Genomic DNA, 19,598 nt, shown 5'->3' with positions numbered 1-19,598 from the left:
CCAACTTTCTTCAAAGTACTTGTGTAGAGAGTTTTTTACGATCTGATTGTCTTCTGCATCTGCAGTGGATGTTGTGGCCTTTAGAAGCTCCTTTCCGTTGTCCTTGCCCAACCCACATTTTGCATAGGACCAAGTTCCTTATGCTGCCTCTCATCACCCAACCCTGCCCCTAGGCCAATGCCAATGTTACAGTTCTTCCTCGCCTTAGGTTTCACCATTTTATTTGAAGTCGGTATGCACACTCTATCAGATGCTTGCAGTTGCTGAAATGACTTTTGGGCTCTGAATGTTCTCTGAGTTGTTTGGACAGGAGGACAAAAAGAACAGGGGGCTCTGAGCAGGGCACAACAGCCTATCCCTAAGCCTCACCCAGTCCTAGATGGGCGGTTTCCACAGGAAGGTTGCACACTCTGCAGAGGGCAACTACACCCCCCATGCTCATGAAATCCTTCCCCTTACAGTGCTTGAAGGCTTAAACAATGCTTAAAAGACAGACAAGCAACAGACAAGCTAGGAGGGCAAACATGCAGATGCGCAGCCAGGTGGCGCGGAGTACATAGACTGGTTTGATGGTGTAGGCGAGTAGGAAAGGTGAAACAAGTATCCAGCGGGCATGACAAATGAGCCCAACGTTGACAAAGGCAGATGAACCCAATGCACAAACAGTACAAATGCTCAACGCTCACCTACATGCACCTGCACTCGTCTCATGTTCCCTGAGGTTGATATAAGGGTTGTATTAGTTGTTATAATGGAGGAAATGAGATCTCTTGGCGTCTCTTGATATGGCGTGGCATACCCGACGTGCCTAACCTGAACTCACCCCCACACGGGCCTGCTCCAGATTTCTGCCATCCAGTTGCTCCTGACTCAGTGGTGGACACTCAGCAAACGAGCTCAGCACACAACAGGTGAAAATGCTCAGCAAGCTCAGCAGGTCCGGCGCTCGGCTGAGCCATGCTTTGGACCACACCTAGTCTCAGCCTACCCTTTGCGGGGGTTACTCCCGCCACTCTCCTGCTGCCTGTCTCTCCTGTCTCAGTAGCTGGTATGGGTGCTGTGAGCACTCAGTGGGATGAACACCTCAGCAGCTCTGCGACCTCTGTGGCCTTGTGCTCTGCAGACTCCGTGTCCTGCAGCGTTCCTGATGGCACAACATCACCCGTCAGCATTTCAGCAGTGCTATGAGGAGTTCCTGAAGGATTTAGGTCTGAAAGTCAATTGGGAACCACCATATGTGGACTCATAAATATTTTAAGACCAAGTGTGTCAGAGAAGCCTAAGTGGTATTGAAGAAAGATTTGAACAGCTTCTTGCTCTTTTACTTACAGAGGTCATCAAAAAGGTTAAACATTAGAAGATCCCAGGAGCATTAGTTTCCTGCATATATTTTATCAAACATATGTGTAATGGATGGTTTCAGAAAAGGACATTCTGCACAACCTTCCTGAGAGATGCTATTTGGTTGTACTGAACAACTGTTGAAGAATCCACAGTTTTGTTTTTTGTTTTTTCCATTGTACATATCAGCACTATTATCAATCAATAGCCTACATACATCTGCTGAAATAAAGACCGAAAATATCTTCTGAGCCTGTGGGAATGTGGCAGTGTGTTCCAGAAGCCCAGACATGCAGTGGCGTATTTGTCATTAAATCATGCAGCGCACCAAGTCACATTTCTGTGCTGCGCTGCGTGATCGGGAAATGCCAAGAATGTGCTGTACTTAACATTGGACGGCACATTCCTGGGTTTTCCCAGCCCTGGTGCACAATGTGCTGCCTAATGCGAACGCAGGCACCCTTGGACTAAGGTGCAAGGGTGACTGTGTTGTAAGCGTGATTGTTTTTGTGCAGAAATGGACACCTTCCTGCATAGAAAAAAATCCCCCAGGCATATTCCTCTCTCTGTGTGCTGCAGAATGCAGTACATATAGAAAGAGGAAGTAATGAGGATAAATAAAGATATTTCTCCATGTTATGCCTCACCTAAGGTGGTATGGGTTTTTGATACAATCCCAGGTCTCACAGTAATGGTTAATCTGTAAATGCATCAAAATCAATGGGTGGATGTGGGGGAACACCCACGTTCTACCCGTGGAATTCCTTCCCAGGGTACGGTAGCGCAATGCAACGATTTGCCAGGAGTTGCGTTAGTCTAGATTTATCAAGCCAGGCAAGCCCACACAAGGTGGCCTTCCCTAGCTTGATAAAATGACGTAGGAGTTGTATCGCTTTTGCACCAAGAGCCACAACTCTGATAAATATGGTCCCAGTTTATACTGCAATTTATGATCACCTGTGTGAAAAAAATCTGCACAATCTGCACTCACTCCAATCTCAAAAGTCTGGAAACACTTATTAGCAAAAAGGAAAAGCAATAGTCTGACGACAGAGCTAAAGCTGTTACAAAGGCCACACATCTTAATAATAATAATAATAATAATAATAATAATTATAATAATAATGAAGAATAACAACAACAAAACAACAACAATAAGAACAAATCATTCATAATAATAATAATAATAATAATAATAATAATAATAATAATAATAATAATAATAATAATAATAATAATAATAATATTGTTTGTGTAAAATTGTTTTGCAATTGTAAAAAAATTGATCAACATTTCATTTTCTTTGTTTCCCTGTTGTGTTTGGGTTCTGTCTATGTCAGAGTCACTCTATTGTTTGAGTTTTGCTCAAGGGCCTGCGTGTTGGTTTATAAGTACTGATATTTTTTTTTGCTTTTTGCTAGGCCAGTTGTCATCTCTAAATATCGGGTGCATCTTGGGGCATTTCAGCTTTCTCTTCCGGGCTCCAGTGACATTTACAGCAATGTGAAGGATATAATAGTCAATTCTAACTACACATATTCAACTGGTTCCTTGGGTGATATTTCACTCCTGCAGCTGCAGAGCCCGGTCATCTTCACTGATTACATCCTCCCAATATGCCTTCCTGCCTCCTCAGTTCAAATCGCCTCAGGGAAGATGTGTTGGGTGACCGGCTGGGGCGAAATACAAGTAGGAGGTAAGCAGTATTTACTATGTCATATAAATGTGATGGGTTGAGCTCTGACTGCACGAACCTGCTACTCAATCACAATGTGTGTGCCCAAAGGGCTGTGAATCTTACTTTAGTGTTCTGCCACAGTCCTTTTGTTCTGCGTATTTCTTTTGAAGTTCTTTCCTGTGGACTCTTGCAAGAAATCCTACATCTTACTGTAGAGTTCCACCTGGACTCTACCATACTTTGGCCCATATTTAAAGGAAAATGACGGAGTACAAAATGTCCCACAAAATTGGCAGCGCTGTGCTCTGTCATTTTCACAACACAGGTATGTTGCATATTTAATTGAAGATGGTGCACCCCCGTTTTGTCCCCTGTGCTGGCGCTAAATTGAGCTGCCTAGCGCCAACTCAGGCATCCTTGCACCATCGTGCAAGGAGCAAACATCCTTGCACCTTCGTGCAAGGATGCCTGCGTTGAGGGGTTTGATTGTTTATGTGTGGGAATGTGTCCCTTCCTGCACATAAACAATTATTTCAAAAAGACACAGCACTTCTATGTGTGCTGCAGCACACACAGAAATGTCAAAGCGTCATTTTGAAATTACTGTTTATGTGCAGGAAGGGACACATTCCTGCACATAAACAATCATGTCTGACATTTTGCTCTTTCTATGCCTGCTGCAGAATGCAGCACACATAGAAAAAGCAAAAAAAAACGAGGAGGAATAAAAGTATTCCTCCTCGTTGCACCTTGCTAACGCCACTGCTGGGCTGGCTTTAGATTTTGGCAGTGCCTCCGGTTCACGAAAACCCAAACATCTGCGGCAGCATCAAAATGCAATGGGTGTTGCTGTGGCACGCCCACAGCAACACCCTTTGCATGCCCCTTCCATACAAAGGGCTATGTGTGAAAGGGATGTATTTAAAAGGTAGAGTTAAACCACAAAAAGTGGCTTAACGCCAGCTTGTGAATACGGCGCAGGCATTGCGCCAACGGAGCATCACGAAAAGTGATGCTCCCGTGGCGCTAGGGGCTCATAAATATGCTCTGTTGTACCTTATACATAACCTAAGGACTGGGTGTGGCCCAATGTATAAATAAATTAAATGCTGAATGGTCGCTTGTGGTCAGTCTGCAATACCCAGTAAGCTGTGTCTGCATATCTTGTTTGCTGTACTGTGTGACATACCTGCAGCGGCCTGACTTAAGGCGCATCGCCACCCTACACCTAGGTCACTAAAAGGCAGGAATATGGTGGTCTGCAGAAATTGTAATACACTCTCAGAGAGCAGCAAGCCATCCTGAGATGTTAAGTGAGTAGACATAAACAGTGGACATGTGTCTTTCAGCAGCATTTCACCGTTTTTCATCAGTATTCGTATTTAGCAAGATTTATTATGTGTCACACAAATGGCTAATTGAAAGGATTTCTATATTAGCCAACATGATCACAACCTGTTATTGATAGAAACTTTATTCAGTCGTTAACATTTATTATCTCCAAAGTCATCACTGTATCTTTTACTGGGGGAAGAGTCTATCTTGTTTTAATCGATCCAGGATGAAACTAGTCAAATGCAGATATGTTCTTCCTATCCAAACTGATGAAAGAAATCATCACCCTCCAAAATTTAAAGCCATCTACAGTCACATAAGCAACTTGGGGACATGCCTTGGAGCTATTTAACTGGGTATGGCATGGAAACCGCTTTCGTAAATAACTAGGAGCAATTGTTTGGCAATCCTATTGCATGACAAGCAAGAGCAGTCAAATAGGTCTGTAGGAACCTGGATCACTAAATTTCGAGGATAATTAGTAGGACCTTAGTTTAGAAGTAGTAAGTTTTTTAGCAGTATAAATCTCTGCATACCTCAAACCTCACTTTAATAAAATATTTAAGTTGTGAAAATCGCTGCTTGCAGCACATGCTATAACTGAAGCCAGACTTTGTGGTACCTTGATCCAACAACTTAATGTAGAACCTAATGTACAGTATTATTTTACACAGTAATTAATATTGGCTGTAAAGAAAAAGGGTGTGCTTTGTCCAAGTTGACAAGAAACCATAAAGAAGCTTTACTCTTGTCAAGAACAGTCATTCCCAAAATCAATACCAAGCACAATACTAAACACACTATCGCCAAACCAATACTTATGTATTTACAGTACCTATTCTTCCAACCCTGCTGGCTAAGGTTATTCGTGATCTGCAAAGAAAAAATTTAGTAACTATAGAGCAAAAATCAAAAACGAAATCTTCAATCTTCTTTCAGCAATTATTTACAGCTTTCAGTCTCTCTTCCATGATTCTTTGTCAAAATCTGTAAGATTGTCAAAAATCGGTTTAGCAGCTTGTCAAATCAGGTTTTCTTGTCAAATCAGGTTTTCCAGTTACTTTCAACAGTTTCTTTTCTTCTTTGTACTTTTATCAGCTTATAGTTTCAACAGTTCAGTTCATTGATTTCCTTCAAGTGCCAAAATATTGACCTGGAATGTCTCCATCAAAACAAAAAGACAAAAATTATCTTTGCCATTTACTTGTTGTTGCACATGCCCATTCAGGACCAGCGTAGCTTCGACTTGCTCTTCTCTTTCTTTTCAACTTTCGATTTCCATTCAATTCTCCTTCACTCAGGTCTTCTCTTCTTGTCGTATCTACTTCCTCCTCAATTGTAGTCACACCAATTGCTTCCTTTCTCTGTGCTTGTGACTCTGGCCACTTATCTCATTCAGTGGACCCTTTGCCAATCCTCTTTCAGTGTTGAACTTGGGACTTCTTCTTGCTCTGCAGGAGTTTCTCTTGATGGACCTATGACTGGTTCAGGAGGAGTCAGACTACATTGGCTTTGATCCGCCTCAACTCCTTCCCCCTCTGGGTCTGGCGTTTGTTCTGTTGGTCTCTCTAATTTTCTACTTTTGGGAAAGCCCTCCTCTGACTAGAATCTCCTGCTGCCTCAATTGAGATTGGCTCACTCCCACTCTCCTGGAGGTCTTCTCCTTCATCTCACAGGAGTGGCTGAACCATTCTCAATTTGCTCAGATCCGGTCTCAATTCCTTTTGCTTTCTCGCTCTGAGGTTGGTCTGGTCATTTTTGGTACTCTCAACAACTCCTCTTCATTGCCCGGAGGACATGGCACTTTTCTCATAAGGCTTGCGTGGATCATTTTTGGAAATCCAGCGCACTTCACAGCTGTGGTAGTGATCAGAACTACCTGGAAAGGGCCTTTCCACCGAGGCTCCAAACATGTCTTCCTCACGTGTTTTTGGATTACAACCCAGTCACCAGCTCTCAGGTTGTGTCCTTGTTCTTGAAGCAGTTGCAGTGTGGTGGCTTCCACCTGATGAGAGAAAGAGTGAACCACATCAGCCAGACCTTTGCAGTAGTCCAACACCATATCATCTGTTATATTCACAAGAGCATTTGCAGGAACCGCTGGCAACCTCATTGCTTTGCCCATGAGGATCTCATGAGGTGACAATCCTGTCTTCCTGTTGGGTGTGTTTCTTATTGTCATCAGAACTAACAGTAGTGCGTCAGGCCATTTCAGATTCGTGGACGCACACATTTTCACCATTCTTGATTTCAAGGTACCATTCATCTGTTCCACAAGTCCTGATTCTTCAAGGTGGTAACTACAATGCAACTTCTGCTCAATCTTTAAGGCTGCATACTGTAACTAATTTACTTCATTGATGAAGTGACTTCCTCTATCTGATTCTTAAGAGATCGGAAACCCAAAACGTTGTATCAGTTCCCTAAACAGTAGTTTAGCTACTGTGAGGCTGTCATTTCTTCATGTAGGATAAGCTTCAATCCAGTGACTAAAGATGTAGACAATGACCAACACATATCTCAGACCTTTACACACAGGCATCTCAATAAAATTAATTTGCATTCTGCTGAATAGACCTCCTGCTCTTCCAATGTGGCTCAAATTGACTACTTCAGCAACCTGTCTAAATATTGCATTGAACCAATTTTGTTTGAACAGTCGAAACATGGCATCCCTCCCAACATGGGCTTGACCATGATAATATCTAGCCATCTGAGTCAACAAACTGTTCAGTAAAACCAATTGACCCTCTTCTGAAACCCACAATTCATCCTGTTGCTGTACACATTTCATTTTGCCCCATGACTGTTTTTCCTCCCTGTCAACATTATTTTGCAATGTTCTCAGTTCTTCCAATGTATCTATTACATGTAATGCATAACTTGGACATGTCTCATCTTCTTCAGGTAACAATTCCAACTTATCCTTGAACGATGTACAGATCAATGCGCAAAACCTTGCAACTTGATCCGCATATCCATTTCCCATTGACAAGATCTTGTGATTTCAAATGTGCACTGCATTTCACCACGGAAATCTTTTTTGGCATTTGAATAGCTTGCAACAATTCTTGAATTCTCTCACCATTTCTTACTGGTGAACCAGAAGAGGTCATGGGAACCTCTGTGACCACAACTGGCCAAAGTCACAGACTATTCCAAATCCATAATGACTGTCCGTATAGATGGTAACTTTAAGCTGAGCTAAAACATGGCACGCTCTAGTAAGGCCTAACAGTTCCGCTACCTGTGCAGAATATATTCCTCGAAGCCAGGATACTTCAAGTATACCTGAATTTGTGCTCGTGCATATCCTGCTCTCAGTATTCCCAAATTGTCCCTTAAACAGGAACCATCAACAAAGATAATTTGGTCATTTTCTTCCAATCGGGTGTCTCGGATATCAGGTCTCGGTGTTGTGCACAGATCAGTTACTTCAAGACAATCATGCTCAATGTCTTCCAATTTTTCAATTTCAACATTTTCATTTGGGAGTAAGGTTGCCGGGTTAAGCACTGTACATCTTTTCAATGACACATTAGGTGACCCTATGATGCTCGTCTCAAAGTGAGTCAATCTGGCACCTGTCAAGTATCGCGTTTTGGTCCTTGTGAGTAAAACTTCAATGAAGTGAGGGACCATAATACTCCGGGTATGTCCCATCACAATGCCTTCACACTGTGTAAGGCTCTGTCCAACCGCTGCGACTGAACGCAAACAGCCCGGTAAAGCTGCTGCAAGTGAGTCCAAAGTAGCTAAAAAATATGCTACTGGGCAGTTTACATCTCCATGGACAAGAGTCAAGACAGACAAAGAACATGCATCACGCTTATGACAAAACAAAGTGAAGGGCTTAGTGTAGTCAGGCATTCCTAAAGCCAGAGCTTTGCAGAAACTCTCTCTCAATTCAGAAAATACTTTCCTATAAGCCTGGTCTAACACTAGGAGATCAGTGACTTCTTTGTCAGTCAGCTTCTGCAATGGCTTAAATAATGACCGAAAAGTTGGGAATCCATTGGCGTCAGTAGCCTACCATCCCTAAAAACTTCCTGACATCTCTCTGTGTGGCTGGGGGATTCATCTGCAATTTGGCTGTGACCCTTTCTCTGGATATTTTCCTTATTCCCCTCTCAATTTGGTGGCCCAAATACTTCCCTTTTTTCTGACAGTATTGTAATTTAAGTGGAGATACTTTATGACCATTCTTTCCCAAACTGTTCAGTAAGGCAATCGTGTCATACTTGCAATCTTCTTTTGTTTTAGATGCAATCAACAAATCATCAATGTACTTGACCAATGTCGATTGGAAAGGCATTTACAATGGCTCCAGGTTCTTTTTCAAGATCTGGTTGAATATGGAAGGTGATTCCGAAAACCCTTGAGGAATTCTACAGCAATAGTAACAGTAAAATTAAAACAAAAGAGAATTGGCTATCCTCGTGAAGAGACAAAGAAAAAAAGGCTTGTGTCAAGCTTATGATGGTGAACACATGGAACATGAAACAAAATCACAGCTGGATTTGGTACTATGGGACAACATTTGATCACAATGTCATTTACTTTTCTCAAATCCTGAATGATTCAAACTTTCACACAGGGCTTTTTCAATCCCATTATCGTTGAATTACATGGACTGCTCAACACTTTTTTCAAGACCCCTTGGTTTACATATTCTGCAATTATGGGAGCAACCTTCTTAATGATGTCCTATGGCATGTGGTACTGGAGAATCTGGGGAAGTAGTGCATTCGGCTCTACCGGAACTTTAACTGTCTCAACTCCCTTTATTAGGCCAATGTCTTCCCCTGTCAAAACTCACACTCTCTCTTTAACTGTTCCTTGCAAGACAGGAGGAAGATCTTTTACTGTAAACACTGGAAAGAAATGAATCAGGGGGTATTCCTCATTTATTATTTCACACTCTATCTCTGGAACTGGGTCATCTTTATTACCACTGTTCGTCTGTATCTCGATTCCATCCTTTCAGCAAGTAATCGAGCATCTTGTTTTACACAGCAAGTCTATTTCCTATTGGGATACTGTACTTGAGTCACAGACTACAAATGTATGTAATCCCGTAAAGTTGATAATTTTAACCTGAACTGGTTCTGTGATTAAATCAGTCAAATACTGATACGCTACTCCTACAATCTGGACTGTCTTTCCTGAAAGTGATAGGTTTGGAACCAGTGCAGTTCTCACTGTACAGCGTGTAGCTCCTGTATCAACTAAGAAGGGAACTTTATGACCCATTACTTTTCCCTTCACATATGGACCTTTCTGATCTACCTCCAAGGAAGCTGCAAGCACACATTCCTCTTCATCCGAAGTCTCGCTCACCCAATCATTGTTTAATCCATTCTCACTGTGTAACGGGAATTGGTGTACTGTGTTATCACTCTGGTTAGACCTCTGACCTGTTGAGGAAGCATCGCCTGCTGCTGTTCCATTGGGGCTTAAGGTATTTGGCTTGCTGTCTAGGTACCATTTGAACCTGCTGTTGCATTGGCTGTGACAGTGCCATTTGCACACGTGACATTTGCACCTATGGCATGGGTTGAAAATTTTGCAAGTGATCCACATTGTTTTGGAAATTTGGATTATGACCTCTCATTCTCAGTCCCTCATATTTTGGAACAAATTGATGTCACTTGTTTGCTGAACAACACCTTCCTGTAACATCATTGGACATTCCTATTTCCAATGTCCGACCGCTCCACGAGCGTGACAAGGCAACAATCTCTTCATTCTCTGCACATCATTCTGAACCACTACAGTACTCAAATCGGGACTACGGTTTCCATTTCCAATTCCTCCGTGACCTTTACCTCTCATCTGATTTTTAAATACCACATTTCCCTGCTATTGCTGCTGTTGTGTAAAATGTCCCTGCATCCCTGTTTGTGCCGCTCTAATCTGCATCACCATCGCCTTTTCTTTCAACTTTCTCTGCTTCAGCTCAATCATGTCACTACAATACCTCATCAATCGGTTTGCTTGCCAGCAAATCAAATTACTTTTAATCATCTGGCTAATTTCAGGTCTCAATCCTTCCACAAATCTAAACACAAAATGAATCATGTCTTTCAGTTTCTGTACCAATGTAAAGCTTAAATGTCTGAAACAATCTCTCATAATACGCATGTATTTATTCTTTCAGTTCCTGGGCTGTCCTGTCTATTCTCTGCCAGTCAATGTTTTTAGGTGAAATTCTCATTTTCAAAAATTCAATCATTTTGTACTAGTATTTCATTACCTCATGAGATGGTGCACCTGTAACCGGATCTCTCTCTGGTTCTCTTGTCAGCCAATCTATACTACTTTTGCACTTCATAAATAAATTAGCTGTAACTACTATCTCTAATAGAGTGGACAAAGTCCTCCCACAGGTATTTTGCAAGTTTCACAAACCTGTTTCTCTGCTGGTACTATTCTACTGGTTTCTCTCTCATAATCATTTGTAAAGGATAGAATGTCACTTCTACTCCAAGGGACATGAACAAAATTCCCTCCCAGAATCTCTCTCATTGGTAACATTTTCACTGGATCCTTATCTTTTGCATTTGCAGTAAGATCCGCAGAATCCCATTTTCTTTTATCTCTCGTCTTTCCCCATCTGCCTTCCCACTTATCTAATGCTCCTCATGTCTTTACACTTTGAAGTTACTCTCTAAGATGTGCTTTCATTCCTGCAGATCTCGTGTGTTCAAAATATTTGAGTCAAAATCTAGCCTGTAACTCTTCTTCAAATGTTCTGTCTTCTCTATTTCTATGCCGTATTTCCCTGCCAAGTCTGCCAGCTTTTGATGCACATTGCTCACTTCCCTCTTAATTTTCAAACACAAGTATCTCAGTTCTGCTTCGGTGTAAGATTCAAGTCTATTCATATCCATAGTTCCTTCAATGAGCATTCCTGCTTCCATTTCCAGTCCAGTATAGTTCAAGTTCCCTTCTCCCCAAGGGGCACTCTGCAGGGTATTCTGCTTGTCTAACCATTCAGTCAATTGTTGAGCAGTCAAACCTTGCAGCAAAATGTTGTTGGGCTGAGTATTAGGCAATGGCTGCACAACTAGATTTGGAGACTGCGGTGTCAGTAATTTCAGCTGTGACTGACATTTGACCCTGTTACAGTGTCCAGAGGAATTCTGAATGGACTAAGGTCTAGCAATGATCTTGTTCCGTCAATGGATGCATCAGGGTAAATTGTCAGGACATTTGGCTGTGGCATCTGATTTTTTGCAACCGGTGTAGTAGGCAGGTTAAGACTACTCTGCATTGGGCTCTGTGTCATGCTGGGAAAAATCTGTACTGGACTTGTCGTTACATTAAACAGTGTCAGTGCTGGAGGGTTTACACTAGTGTTTGGACTGCTCTCTTGTGCTGCATATGGTGGGGTATGATTTCTCAACAACTGTAAAATAAACTCATCATCATCTGACTCTTCATCAAGTGTGAAAGGTCTCCTTGACTCCTTTGATCTCTGCTCCCTACTCTCAGAAGGGCTTCTGTCTGTCTTTCTGATAGCTTTCCTTCCTTCTCTTTTGCTGTCCTGCACAATTGCAGGAAACAATTTAATCCCCTGCAAAGTCTCAATTTTCCAAAATTTCTGATCACTGTCCCATCAAGCCTCCGCTAGTGTCTTTTCTGCCTTTCTCATCCTCCTCTCAAACCTCTGTTGCTGTTGATGTCTAGCTACTAATTCCCTGATTGCTAATGCCTCGAACCCTGCTGGTCACAGAGGAGGTTTCAAGCCATACAGCACCCTCTTCAGATTCTCTAAGCTCCTCAAATTAAATGTTCCTCGGGCAGGAAACGCTAAACTCCCATCTTCTCTGTCACTTGGCACCATTGTTTCAGCTAACGATATGGTGCAGCACCCTTTTCTTTGATTACAATGTAAGCTGGTGTACGGATCTCCAATATTCATTGTAATGTACATATATCCTCTTAAAGTACTCTTTAAAGATTTGAAATGTTTTATTTTTGCTACCTTTATGTTGTTCTAAATCAAATCAGGAAGTGACTTTGATCCCAGAATCCTCTTTAACAACCTTCTCAACCAATTGCGCTTCGAGGTTGTCTGACGATCCATGCGCAACCCTTCTCACTGACCAATCTATCCCAGCGCAGCTCCAATGATGTCACACTCACAAGTACTGCAGCTGACAAAACCTTACGGATTTTTCACTGACGGCAGCTACTCCTTCTTTCTCAGTTTCCCTGATTTGCAAGCAAAATTTGTTCCGCAAATTTCACTCTGAACTAGTCAGTGGGTCTGTCCTGGTGCACATAGGACTCACCAGATCTCAGCTGAAAAATTATTTCTCTCACTTTGACTCACACTCTGACTTTTCGACCTTGCCCGATCAACCTATTAAACCAGACAAATTACAACAAAAAACAGGTGTCTCATACACTTTTAAATATACTCCAGAGTCTTAGACCACGCAGGGTCTGTATTCCAGCAACCACATGGACAATTTTTTAGCAGAAAGTGCCACACCTGTGTAATGTTCGACGACTTTGTCACTCTCACACTTCGCACACTTCGCACACTTCGCACACTACTTTTTCAACTTAATTTGGAGTACACAAACTCCCTAAACCCTCACAAACCCCACAATTCACTTGTAATTTGCATAAGCTGTGCAAGCGCAAACCCTAATTCATTCATACTGTCACTAGAATGCTGGGAACACCCTCAAACAATCATTGGCAAGCTCCAAGGTTCTGCGAAAGTCATTCTAGGTACTTAGGGGTACATTTGCTCTCCAGTATCGTATCATCGAATCTGAAAAATTCAAACTTTTGCCAGTTTCTCTCACCAAATCTGTGAATTGCTTTATTCTTTGTATTAGACTAACCCTTATCCCACTACCATCTCGGGAAAAACCTGCTATTTCTCACTACTGTCTCTGGGGCCAAATACTCTTCTACCTATCACTGAGCTTTATGATGGGCCCTTAAAGAGACAAACCATGTACCAGACCTTTATAATGGACTCTTAAGGAGACTAATAACCATCCTCTGCTACCATCTCTGTTAGTGCGTCAGACCTTATTTGGTTAATTGGCACTAATTTATAAGAGGACCCGTTTGTAGGTTTGCAGGTCGATTAATCTTTTGACTTCGCTTAGAGTAGTTCCCACCAGAAGACTCAGTATTAATACAAATCAATAGCAATAACAATCAATAGCATTGACAATCATAAGAGTCAGTAATTTCCACACACCAGGACCTTTTGGCCATGAATAACCACGCCTTTATGTAAAAGTTAGGATGTTTCTTTCCCCACATTAACAATGCTAATATCATGTAACTTAGTCTCAAAATCAAATGGTAAGCATATAGAAACAATACTGGCTGTCCAAATTGCCTAAAGAATCACATTTTAATCAAAGCTTGGACCACTACACATTCTAAGGTTACAGTACAAATCAATAGCAAGAATAACTGTGCAAACGAAATGGCATACATTTAGATTCAGCAAAGAAAAAAACATCAACTTTTATAACATGTAGCGAGCATCATCAGTTAGTACCCTAACTTTCAGATTAGAACAGCATGTTTGGACTGCATGCAAAACAATTTAGTCAACACAAATTTGGAAAACATCTAACTATGGCTCTATCAAAATTAGCAGTTGGTACCTGGGGACAGAAGCAAGTAGACAATCAGTAACATCGCCCTATACCTTGCCTCAGTATGGTTCATCAAGCTGTGACAGTCTTTGTCAATTTGAGATCATTTCGGTCAGCAAGACATTGGAATTCAGCATTAAAGTTCAAAAAATGTCGCAAGAATAGACATACAGAAGGTTGCCTTTAGACAACAAAGTTAAGGAAAGTTAAGCGTGTCTCCTCTCGGGACGGTCAAGTAAATAATGGTGCATCTCATCTTGGTGCAGTCTGGTTAAGTTAGATTTCCTAAAACTACTTCCCACGTTGTTATTGGTCAGAGAATCGTACGTTTACGTTTAGTCCAATGAAAGTAGAACCCTAAATCTAAGAATTTACTAGTACACAGTTCACATGTCGATGATTGGCTCCTCTTTTCCTGTTCCCATCTTTGGGTTCGTCAGGTAACACATTTTGTATCAGCTCATAATCCAGTCAGTGCATCCATTGGCTTCTCCTGAGAAGGTCGACTTTACACAGACTAAGGCCCTCATTATGACATTGGCGGTAAATCCCACTTATCGCCATGCTGACTGCCGTCCAACATACCGCTGCTACAGCGGATTACCGCTACCCATATTATGACCCACACATAGCATTCCATCAGTATACAGCCACACACACAAGTCCGAAAGCCCAAAGGTCAGTGATAAAATTGCGGTACCAAAACTCACACCGTTAGGCCAACAGAACTAAGCCCACAGCATTATGACCCACAAATCACAGCGGCGGACATTCAATGGCAGTAAACCATTGGCGCTACAGATCACCATGCTTAAAATGCACACAACCTAACAAAACAACACCAAATTGGACATTTCAAACTACACACACCACACCCACACACCACTATAAAATACACACACACATTACCCACAACCCTTTACCATTAAAAACAAGTGCGACTAGAGGGATAGAAAAACCAGAGACACACACCACCATCCCCTATACACCATCCACACACCTTACATCACACACCCCAACACAGCACCCCACACACCCTCACCCACACCACCCACAATACAACCATAGCACCACAACAACACCCCAGGTTCTCTGAGGAGGAGCTAAGGGTCATGGTGGAGAAAATCATCCGGGTAGAGCCACAGCTATTCAGATCACAGGTGCAGCTCACGTCCATTGCTAGGAAGATGGAGCTATGGCCGCAAATCGTGGACAGGGTCAACGCCGTGGGACAGCACCCCTGAACAAGGGATGACATCAGGAAGAGGTTGAACAACCTATGGTGGAAGGTGCGTTCCACAGCAGCAAGACACCAACTAGCTGTACAGAAGACTGGCGGTGGACCCCCAATCCTTCCCCACAACTAACAACATGGGAAGAGCAAGTTTAGGCAATCATGCATCCTGAGGGTCTGGCAGGAGTAGGAGGAGGACTGGACTTTGGTAAGTCAAATTTCTCTTACTATTACCCCCCCACCTGCATGCCTTCACTAATCCCCCACCCTTACCCTCACTCCCATCACTCCACCACCTCACACACACCCCACCATCACAACCCACCCCTCCCAATACCAAGCCCTGCATGTAACACCAATGCACAGACCCTCATCACAGTCCTGCATGTACACCCATCACTAAAGCATGTACATTAGCAAGAATCACCTATCTCACAAAATCACTACTCACACAAGGCAAAGGTGCCAGGGCAATACCAACCATACAGGGCAACACACCCATGCACAAGATGACACACACAGAAACAATAACACTGCATTTACATCCCCACAGTTCCCCCACCCTACGTCACCGGAGAGGAGGTGCCACCAACTTCCAGTCCACCCCCAGAAGAGGCCCACAGTGATGACAGCAGCTCTGGACGCCTGGATCTGGATAACCAACCTGGCCCATCAGGGATCTCTGGACAGTTGGTAACCCAGGCACAGTCCCATACCACCACAGAGCCTTCCCCCCTCAGGAAACACCTCTACTGTACCCACCAAGCGGGTCCATACCTCTGTACTCAGGACACGTCAATCATCAGTGTGTCCTCCACAACAGGGACCCCAGACCACCCTACAAACACAGGACGATCAGGGACCTGGGGTCAGTGGCAGTTGGCACACAGTTCAGGGGTCAGAGGCACAGGAGACCAGGGAAGCTGGGAGGAATGCTGTGCGACAGGGGGAGGTGAGGCCCAGGGAACCGACTCTCCAGGAGGCACTCACCAACATCCTGGGAGCATACCACCATTCCCAGGAGACGATGGGCCAGATACTGGACAAGTTGCAGGAGACCCAGCGGCTGCAGGAGGGGCAGTAACTGGGGATCAGGGAGGACTTGAAGAACATTAACACCACCCTGGTCACCATTGCAGGGGTGCTGGCAGACATGGCCAACACCATCAGGGAGGCAGTGGCACACCACCAGGTCCCTGACACTAGCCAAAATGATGAGCAGCCTTCCACCTCTGCTGCTGCTAGTGGACAGAAGGCCCAGCCACAGGAACAACAGGCCACCAGCACCCCACCCACTGCAGAAGGATAACCACCCCGCAAACAGTCCCTGCGACCCAGGCAGAAGCCAGAGAAAATTGCCACGACCCCTGCCAGGAAATAAGACTCTCCTGAATGTCACCCTTGAGTCCCACTCTGTCACCCTGTCCACCTTGAACTGCCATTGCTCCCCTTCCTATGCTCCCTTGGACAATGCACCTGTGAGAAAAATAGACTGGGCTCTATCCTGGACTTTCCTCCATCATCACCCCAGCCCATTGCACATCCCCCTCTAATCAGGAGCACTTAAATAAACACCATTTGAATAAATGTAAGTGTGGAGTCTGTCAAATCATTTAACCATGTTTTCGTTTAACAAGCCTTAAACACTGCAATATAACTGTACAGCATTGTATACATAGGAATGACCTGTAGTTGGCTGCAGTCAACACACCAGGAGCGATAGTGGGGCACAAATATCTGAAAATAGAGATGCCACAGGGTACAGTAAGCAGCCATAGAGGTTGGAAAATCAGCCTGCCAGTGACAATGTCAAATACAAAACTGTCAATGTAAAGTGTAATTACAGTGTTTTGCCTGTGTGTCATTGAAAGTACTGTTTTATAATAGCACTTCTTTTGTCCTCATCCTCATCCTCTGCCTCCTCATCTTCACTGTCCACAGGGTCCACTACTGCCACACGCCCATCTCCAGCCTCATCCTCATGCAGAAAGGCACCTAGTGACGTAAGGCAAGGTTATGCAACATACAACATGCCACAATGATCTGGCACACCTTCTTTGGAGAGTAGTACAGGGATCTACCTGTTAGATGGAGGCAACAAAATCTGGCCTTCAGGAGGCCGAATGTCCTTTCTATTATTCTTCGTGTTCGCCCATGTGCCTCATTGTAACGTTCCTCTGCCCTTGTCCTGGGATTCCTCACAGGGGTCAGTAGCCATGTGCGGTTGGGGTAACCAGAGTCACCTGCAAATATCGAGGGGACAACTGTTAGACACACACTAACCCTTAGGGCCCACACCATACCCATACACCAACAACCCCTGGGTGGGAGCCAGAGCTCACCTATTAGCCACACCCAGTGCCTCTGGAGTTCAGCCATCACATATGGGATGCTGCTATTCCTCAGGATAAAGACATCATGCACAGACCCAGGATACTTTGCATTGTCATGGGAGATGTACTGGTCCGCCAGGCACACTATCTGCACATTCATGGAGTGAAATCTCTTTTGATTTCTGAACACCTGTTCATTTCTCTGGGGGTGGACAAATGCAATATGTATACCATCAATCGCCCCAATAATGTTGGGGATATGTCCCATAGCATAAAAATCAGCTTTCACTGTGGCCAAATCCCCCACTGGGGGAAAATGATGTAGCTGTGCATGTATTTAATCAGGGCAGGCAATACTCCGGTCAGCACTATTGAGAACATTGGCTGAGACATTCCTGCTGCCAAGCCCACTGTCACTTGGAAAGTGACACTTGCCGGGAAATGGACTTGCACAAGAGGGGGGGTCCTGGTGGGCTGATGGATAGTAGATATCAGGTCAGGTTCCAATTGGGCACACAGATCTGTGATTGTGGTCCTGTCCAGTCTATAGGTGAGGATATTGTGCCTGTCCTCCATTGTTTCCAGGTCCACCAGGGGCCTGTACATGGAGGGATGTCTCCATCTCCTATTGATCCGCAGCGGTTGCAATCTAGGGGGCAAATGGTGAGTAGCAGGTCAGTATTCCATATTTCCAAACACTACACTGCATTGCATGTTGTGACTGTAACACAATATTGTTGTATAGGCCCAAATGGTGCCTATGTGTACTGTGATGCAGTTAGGTTCCATGGCCTGCCCCCCCCCCCCGAAATGGCGTCCGCCTGTCCTGTATGGAGGGACAGGTGGTAATGAGGTAATTCCGCTGCGGTTGTGCGCAGTTGTGGGAGGTGGTCGAAAACCGTCGTGCAACTCCTCATTGGATCCCATTGGGCCCTATGAGTTACAGTGGCCAAGGGTGATGTACGCTGGCGGTGACGGTACGCACCGCCGTGGACGCGACCAGCATTTTCTATCTGTTCACCCACTTGCTACCTGACCTTCAACAGGAGAGGACCTACACTGCACGTGCTGCTGTGACCTGTGTCTGGAACCGAACATGGCTCCTGTCAGTGGGGAAAGGGCCCCTGCCTTCACCTCTGCGGAGTTGGAGAGACTGGTGGATGGGATACTACCCCAGTACTGAATGCTGTATGGGCCTCCAGACCAACAGGTGAGTACACTGTGAGCACGATGCATGGGGCATGAATGCATAGAGTGCTGTGTGTGAAGTCCTCGTATAGGAGGTGTTAGAAATTGGGTTTTTGGTTGGCAGTCAGGTTGCCCTCTGTCCAAGCAAGAACCCTCACTCTAGTCAGGGTAAGTCACACACAATCCAAAATCAGCCTGTGCCCACCCTCTGGTAGCTTGGCACGAGCAGTCAGGCTTAACTTAGAAGGCAATGTGTAAAGCATTTGTGCAATAAATCATACAACACCATAATATAACACCACAAAAATAAACCACACAGTGTTTAGAAAAATATATAATATTTATCTGGGTATTTGCAGGTCAAAACGATCAAAGTTGCAATATGAATTTGTAAAGATATCACTGAAAAGTGATATAAAGTGTCTCAAGTCTTTAAAAAGCAAACAAAGTCTCTTTCAAGCACAAAGTACCTGGTTTCTGGTGGCCACAGGAGAAGAGATACGTGGAAAAATGGTGTGTGCGTCGATTTCTCCCCAGCACACACGGACTTGCGTCGTTATTTTTCACGCGGGGAAGTCGTGCGTCGTTTTCCGGCCCGCGGACAGTCTCTTTCTGTGGATCGCGGGGATTACCAGATGTCCCGGGTCTGTGCGTGGATTTTCCTGCTTGTTTTCCGGCTGCGCGTCATTCTGCAGGGCTGCGCGTCGAAGTTTCGATCTCCCGGCAGGCGTCGCGTCGATTTCTCTTATGGAAGTCGGGCGCCGTTGTCCTTGCGAGGCCGTGCGTCGAAGTTCCGGTCGTCCTGAGGACGTCGCGCCTATCAGCTTTGGTGTGTGGCGTTTTTCTCG

The 19,598-nt window shown here is 44.1% G+C and overlaps 1 protein-coding gene across 1 annotated transcript in view; it reads left to right on the top strand.

Moving 5' to 3' along the window:
* The window catches only part of LOC138246926 (serine protease 27-like), a 50,190-nt gene that overhangs the window by 10,028 nt on the left and 20,564 nt on the right, over positions 1-19,598 (top strand). The window contains exon 3 of the mRNA XM_069201674.1: positions 2,763-3,037. Within this exon, the coding sequence (XP_069057775.1) occupies positions 2,763-3,037 (275 nt within the window). The remainder of the gene's footprint in view (positions 1-2,762; positions 3,038-19,598) is intronic.

The sequence above is a fragment of the Pleurodeles waltl genome, chromosome 7, assembly GCF_031143425.1.
Source record: "Pleurodeles waltl isolate 20211129_DDA chromosome 7, aPleWal1.hap1.20221129, whole genome shotgun sequence".
NCBI classification, from domain to species: domain Eukaryota; kingdom Metazoa; phylum Chordata; class Amphibia; order Caudata; family Salamandridae; genus Pleurodeles; species Pleurodeles waltl.
Note: the sequence above shows the minus strand (reverse complement) of the source record. Positions and strands in the feature narration are given on the sequence as shown.